Here is a 7,046-nt window from a genome sequence, read left to right on the forward strand (position 1 = left end):
TAACTGAAGAACAAGGCAACACAGGCTGACAGAGAAGCTTGAGGGAAGTCAGCTCAACGATACTGGAAGCCAACTACATTCTTTATCAGCAGTAAAGTACTTATCTGCAAGGAACGAGCTCGTGATAGTTATGAATCTCACATTGCCCATTTGAAAGTCCCATTATCATCATCAGTATTTATGGCAACATTTATCACCTGAAAAGGACTCCATCAAAGCACAATTGCTCTTTTTCCAAGTCATAGATCTAGATCACATTCTCCTCAAACAAGAAATTAAAGAAAAGAGTGCCTGACTCCTGCTACATTTTATGCCAAGCTTTATACCAGAAGTGACTGAAGAAATGGGTAGGCTAGGTATGATGTAGAATTCCAGCTGAGGGCTTGTGCTGAAGCATCTAGCTACCCACCTGCATACATCAGTCTTTAGAAAGCAAGGCTGTTGTCAGTTCTGGCAGGTTTTCTGGAAGAGTTCCAGTAGCTGATGCAGCTGTGGACACTGTAAACATATATATTCAGTCTACACCGGGATATTAACAGGTTCTATCTAAATGCCAAGCAAAGAACCCATACACTTCTCAGATAAGACATAATTAAATAACTTGAAGTCAAGACAAGAGCATCTACAGATATTTGCAAGTAAAACCAAGCAGATGCTGAAGGCTCTCCTAAAACCCTTGAAAATTGCTTTTATTGGATTACTGCACTGGTTGAAGTACCCCACAACCTACTGATGATTTCCTGAGAAGCCTCAAGTACGATCCTGTTTCACAGGTATTTTATGATCAGAAGTTCAAACAAAATCCCCAAGAATTTGTTCCATTTTCAAAGAACTTGGAGAAGGAAGTCATTTTCAAAGTAAACATGAATATATTTTGGCAATAAGTTCATCACCATTGAAAGTTAACAACTACAGGCTTAGGCAGGAGTAATCCAGGCCCTGCTTCCAGTGAGCTGCCAGCATCATATCATCACTATGAAAAACAACACAGCAAATTTAAGGAAGCTACTGTGCACACTGTCAAAAAGGGTAGGAAATTAGAGCAAATCTAGCCCAAAGGAGCAGTGCTGTTAACAAGCCAGTCTGCAAAACCTGCAGAGTACATCTGTCCTCTGAACCACCCTAAAGTGCAGTCAGACTTCAGAGATAGCACTCACCAGAAGGCAGCAGAAGCCTTCACTTCAAGAACAGTTGCTGTAGTCCTTTTAGAGGGTGTTGAGTGCCAGCACATGCTGCTTGTTCATGGACACCAGAGCTATGACCACCCTAGCACTGCCTGGGACATACAGGAACTCTCCTTAAAGATTCTTTCTGTCACACAAGCGAAGGAAGATAGAAGGTCAGCTGATGTCTAGACTAAGCCATTTAGATTTGTAGAATACTGGGACATCTTTTTAGGATAAAAGTCTATGATTTAGCCCCAGTCACAGAGAAAAAAAATCTGAGGCTAAACCTGGCAAGATTAAATTCAGCAGCAACAAACAGCTGAAAAATGGGATGACCATTCATCACAAGGATGTTCAAGTTAAATTAAGCAAAAGACAACAAATGATGTCAAGAAACCTATTCCCAACACACACATAGTTAATTAACAGGAGTAACTGATTTATTAATTTGCAAGCATCACTTGAGTTTATTGGGTTTTACTGTAAGAGAAATAAGTGTAGTACAATACGTGAATTAGGAGCCAAAAACCGCCAAATATTCAGGAGGCAAGCAAAAATTATTTTGATAATGGATATTTATTTTCCCACGAGAAGAGCAGGAAGGAGTAATTTCTATTCTTTTCTTCATTAATGTATTTCAGAGAAAGCAGAAACTTTTTATGAATTGCTGTTCTACTTTTTTTTTTTTTTTTGGAGAAAAGCAACTAATATCACACAGTTCTAACAATAACTAAGGAAAGCCTTAAACACAGGAACCGAAGGAAGACGTTTTTTAAATCAGCAGCTCCAGATAGCTCACATCCAAGAATTTTAAGAGCTGGCAAAGGAGACGTGTGTGCTGTTAATGTGGATTTTCCATAAGCTTTGACTTTGAGAAATAGGAAGCTCAGGAAAAAAAAAAGTCTAACAGAAAGCTGAGATTGTGCCTATATATATATATATATATATCTGTATATATTATATGCTCAACCTTGCAGTAATCCCAGGGGGAAAACATAAAACAAAAGAAAACTAAATAAAATGAATCCTTGGTATAGGAACAAAAACAAATGACAAAGTTTTACTTCAGTTGTACAGCTTAAAAATATGGAACATACATTTTAAAACTGAATGTATTTCTCATGTGATTACAGCACATGTCTGGTAGGCAATAGGAGCAGTGCTGGTGTAACACATCTATACATTGATTTATTCAGTATAGCACCAAGAAAGTGGCATAGCTGTACACATATACCATGTTGCTAGTAAATAAAAACCAAGGATACAGATCTGTGTTGAAAGTGAGGAACTGGTCACAAGTCTTTCTAATTCAGTCCCACTGGAATTAGTTGTGGGCACTAAGCTCTTTAATATTTTATCAGTTTATCATCAGGAAATAAAGTTCAGGACTAACATTCATCAAAGTTGCAATTAAACAGCACAGCAAGACAGCTGACTGAGAACCACTTGAATTACTGGAAAATTGTTTCAGCACGGTCAGTGTGTGGTTATGCACTTAAGAATGACAAATACAGAACACTTGTAGGATGGAAAACTTCCTCAGAAAATTGGAATAGCTGATAATGGGGTAAACGTGGATTCTTTATGCATAACTGGGTTCAGAATTGTCAATATAATTGTTGAAATGATCAGAAAACAAATGATCAGAAACAAAAGCTGCTTTTGCTGCAGGGAAGAAGAGAAACAGGACTGTCACCGGAGGTTTTTGAAGCAGGGACCTCCGCTGGCAAAGGACACAGCAGCCTTGCAGGGAGCTGTGACGGGGTGCTGTATTCTGTTCTAGTATTTATTGAAGCTGCTTTATCAGGACGGGAGTACTGAGTTCAAAACTGATGTATTAGCGAGAGACGGCGGCAAGCAAGTGCAGGTGCACAACAAGCCCACAGCTGAGCATCGCAGCGCAACACTGGCATACAGAAGTTATCTTTAGCAGAGGGTCGGACTAGATGATCCCTTCCATCTCCCACAGCTCTGTGATGACGAGGAGACGCACGCAGCGCGGACACGTGAAGACTCTAACCAACAAAACGATTTCAAGTGAACGAAATGCACGAAACCGGCGTCCTTCCTTCCCGCTGCTCAGGACTCGGGCGGCAGCAGCACCACACGGGCTGCAAGCATCCCCGCCCACCCCGCGAGCGGAGGAGCACTCCACACCACCGCCGTTCCCGCCCCTTCCGTGCGCCAGCCCCGAGGTGAAAGGTCCCGCAGCTCCCGGATGGAGGCGGTGCCGCCCGCCCTATATAAGCCGCCCGCCGCCTCAGCTCCCTCCTCTCGCCGCCTCCTCCTGGCTCACCGCTGTTCGCTGGGCTCGGCGCCCCGCCCGGGAATAAGTCGGCCAGGAAGGCCCCGCTGCCGCCATGGTGAGGCGGGGGGCGAAGGGCTGTGCCGGGGGGAGCGGGTCGAGGGGGGAGGGTGGGGTCTGCACCGCGTGGCTGTGAGCGGGCCCGGCCGGCCGCGTGCCGCCCGCTGTGCCCGAAGCGCGGCGTTGGGGCGGAGCGCTGTGCGGCGGCCGCGCGCATCCGGATCCGAGCGGGGCCGGGCCGGGGCAGCGCTGCGCCCGCCCTGAAAGTGGGCGCTTATGTGGGGAGGGTGGTCAGCTAGCGGGGCGCCGGTCGGAGAAACGCGGTGTCTGTCGCTTGCTTTAAAACGCTTCTTTCTTCGGTGCTTCCTCATTCTTTCGTAGTTTCGGGCTTGTCCACTTTAATACAGTTCTTTACAAACGTTTAATCGCGTGAAGCTCTTCAGATGAGTCGATCTTCCCGGCCAGGTGCGGCTTTTTGCTCCAAGTTGCAGCCGTTTGGCTGATACCCTTGCTACTTTATTTATGGTGGGGCTGTTGGAATGATAGAATTATACGGGTGTTTGGACACAAGGGCATCACAGAACCACACGGGTCGGAAGGTATCTCTGAGACCATCTGGCCTAGCTCTCTGCTAAGGCAAGATCCCTAGAGTAGGTCACACAGGAAAGCGTCCAGGTGAGTTTTGAGCAGTCTCCATGAGGAGACTGCACAGCCTCGGTGGACAGCCTGTTCCAGTGCTCCATTACTCTGGTGGTAACAAAGTTCTTCCTTCTGCTTGTATGAAACTTCCTGTGCTCCAGTTTTTGACCATAGCACCATTGCTGCACACCATAGTCATGCCCCCCACCAGCTTGGTTCCTGTGCTTTAGGTATTTACAGACAATAGTGAGATTCCCCCCAGAGGAATCTCAGACAGAGGTCTTCTGTGAGATGAACAGCCCCAGGTCTCAGCCTTTCCGTATAAGGGAGGTGCTTCAGGCCTCTGATTATCTTTGTAGCCTCCCACTGGGCTTTCTGCAGTAGTTCCCTGCTTTTCTTGAACTGAAGAGCTCACAGCTGCACACAGTACTGCCTCACCAGGGCACACCGGTAGGGAAGGAGGAGAGTTGGGCACAGTCAGTACCTGGACAAGCTGCTTTATACACAATCAAATTTGGCAGGGGTGTTCTCAAAGCTTTCCACCCTGAAAAGCAGTTACTCTTCACACTGCTCCTCCCAGCAATGACAGATCTGCTCATCCTTTGTTCCTGCTGTTTGGGCCATGCCATTGTACGTGCCCGATCATGTCAGGCAAATAACATAGTCCCAAAGCCAAGCTGTTCTTTACATTCTGTAAACATGTTTTCAGTAGTGTTAGTTGGTGTTGACTGTAGTGTTTGATATCTGAACTTTCACATTTTAGGCATTTAAAGATACTGGTAAGGCACCTGTGGAGCAAGAGGTAGCAATTCATCGCATTAGAATTACTTTGACCAGTCGCAATGTAAAATCACTTGAGAAAGGTGAGTGATACTTATTTTCTTTTCTTTAAATGAGAGCAGCAGTAAAAGAAAGCTTCTGTGCTTCTGTTTCTTGGGGGGATTTTAGATGTTACTGTTGATGTGTGAGAACTGAAAGGCTTTGGTTTCTTGTTTGATACTTTGTCATGCTTGTCATTAAGGGGTCAGTCAGAAGTTCAACGTTCAGTAAGGCATTACTTAATCTCATTTAGGAACTGACTTGGGCAGCATTTTAATCAAATGCTGTAAAAATTGTAGAAGCAGTGCTTGGTGCCTGATCTTTGGGTTGCTAGTGGCTCGAATGTGGGTTAAATGGTAATAACAGCTTCCTGCTGCTGTTGTGATTTTTGCTGACTGTGGGGTAAGTCATTTTGTTTTGATGTCGTTGGCTATGAGGATCAACTCATAAACCTGAATTGCAGTGATCATTTTATACGCTATTCTGAGCCAACATATCTTTTTAAAATCTTCACTTAAAGCAACGAACAAGATTCAAGTGCCTAAAACTGTTCTGTCTTTTCAGTCTGTGCTGACTTGATCAGAGGTGCTAAGGAGAAAAACCTGAAAGTGAAAGGACCTGTGCGCATGCCCACCAAGGTATTTAAACTTTCAGGACTGGAAAAACCATGTTGTTTTTCTGTAAATAAGCACCTAAAATGTATTAAAAAAAAAAAAAGCAGAAAAGCTGTACTGCTAAGTGGAGAGGGATCCTATAAACAGATAATGACTTACCAGTGTTCTTTAATGCCTGGACAACTGTCGTGTGACTGTTGAAAGCAGACAGGGCTTCTTGTGTGCATCAGCTTGATCACCCCGTGTTCATGGTTTTGCTCCAGACTCTGCGGATCACTACCAGGAAGACACCTTGTGGTGAAGGCTCCAAGACCTGGGATCGTTTCCAAATGCGCATCCATAAGCGACTCATTGACTTGCACAGCCCTTCTGAGATCGTGAAGCAGATCACTTCCATCAGCATTGAGCCAGGTGTAGAAGTGGAAGTTACTATTGCAGATGCCTAAATGGTAGTCTTCTACTTTGAATAAAGCTGGTTTACAGATTTTCCTCGCTGTCTGTTTCTGTATTTGTGCTGAGAGTCTTTGGTAGTTCTCTGATTTTCCTGAAGGACAGCAGAATTCATAACCTAAATGCTATGTGGTAAGAACACTTTCCTGGTGTTTTTATTTTTTCGGGAAGAATACATCAAGCATAAATGAGAGGAAGATGAAATTTGGGTGCCATAGTTTGATTAGAGATTGGTGGCTATATGGACATGCAGCACTTGAATCCTTCATGGGAAATATTAACGCAGATAGCCTTGAGCTCTTAAATAAGGCTTCTAATAGGTCTCCTGCATTTAAGGTGATACTGCCATTCTGGCTTTTCATCCAAGCATTAAGTAAATTTCAAAAAAAAGCAAAAGCAGAAATGAGGGCATGTGCTTGTGTGGAGCCTGATGCCTTGTTTGCCTTCTCCAAAATCTCAACCAGGGTGAAATCTTCAGCCACCTTTGACAGGGGACTTGGGTGTCCCTCAACTGCATACTTGTCATTACATTAACCTTCAAGCTTTAGAAGGATTCTCTGTATGGAAAGTTCCATACGAAGATGAGGAAGAACTTCTTTTCTGTGAGGATGATGGAGCACTGGAATGAGCTGCACAGGTGGCAGTTTCCTCTGGGTGTGTTTAAGACCTGCTTGAATGCTCTTCTGTGGGAACTGCTTCAGCAGGGGTTGGGTGACCTCTAGAAGTCCCTCCTAACCCCCGTGATTTTGTGATGGGCATCCCTAGATTCATCCCAACAAGTTGTAGGGGAGGGGAGAAGCCTCGTCCCATTTACACTTGGCTATGTACCTGCTGTTGGGAAGCTGGTAGGAGTAGCTTTGCCCTCAAGGAAGTGCATCAACAAGGGGTGAGAGGAAAAAAAAGTGGTGCATCTAAAGATCAGTTTCTGGCAATATATGAACAATGAGCTGCCTGACAAATATTTTCAGTCTTGTTATTAAGATCAGGTGTGTGCCGTTGGAGTGCTTTGAGAAGTGCAGCGAGGACGCGATGGCACCAGTCAGGGCAGAGGGG

General features: G+C 44.7%; 1 protein-coding gene and 1 non-coding gene across 2 annotated transcripts; both read left to right on the forward strand.

Moving 5' to 3' along the window:
* The first annotated feature begins 3,423 nt into the window (after positions 1-3,423).
* Positions 3,424-6,032, forward strand: RPS20 (ribosomal protein S20). Its single transcript, XM_065753295.1, has 4 exons — positions 3,424-3,529; positions 4,874-4,973; positions 5,494-5,567; positions 5,807-6,032. The coding sequence occupies exons 1-4, from the start codon at positions 3,527-3,529 to the stop codon at positions 5,987-5,989; spliced, it is 360 nt and encodes a 119-aa protein (XP_065609367.1). The 5' UTR covers positions 3,424-3,526; the 3' UTR covers positions 5,990-6,032.
* Positions 5,357-5,423, forward strand: LOC136059549 (small nucleolar RNA U54). The gene has a single exon (XR_010623245.1). It is a non-coding gene; the product is annotated as a small nucleolar RNA U54 (small nucleolar RNA).
* Positions 6,033-7,046: the final 1,014 nt, after the last annotated feature.

This window comes from Cyrtonyx montezumae, unplaced genomic scaffold (genome assembly GCF_038088225.1).
Source record: "Cyrtonyx montezumae isolate F1298 unplaced genomic scaffold, pur_monq_1.0 scaffold_8, whole genome shotgun sequence".
NCBI lineage: Eukaryota > Metazoa > Chordata > Aves > Galliformes > Odontophoridae > Cyrtonyx > Cyrtonyx montezumae.

Coding starts and splice junctions, on each gene's coding strand:
- RPS20 (XM_065753295.1), top strand. Junction 4,974..5,493: donor TGTAAAATCACTTGAGAAAG/GTGAGTGATACT, acceptor CTGTCTTTTCAG/TCTGTGCTGACTTGATCAGA. Junction 5,568..5,806: donor CTGTGCGCATGCCCACCAAG/GTATTTAAACTT, acceptor GTTTTGCTCCAG/ACTCTGCGGATCACTACCAG.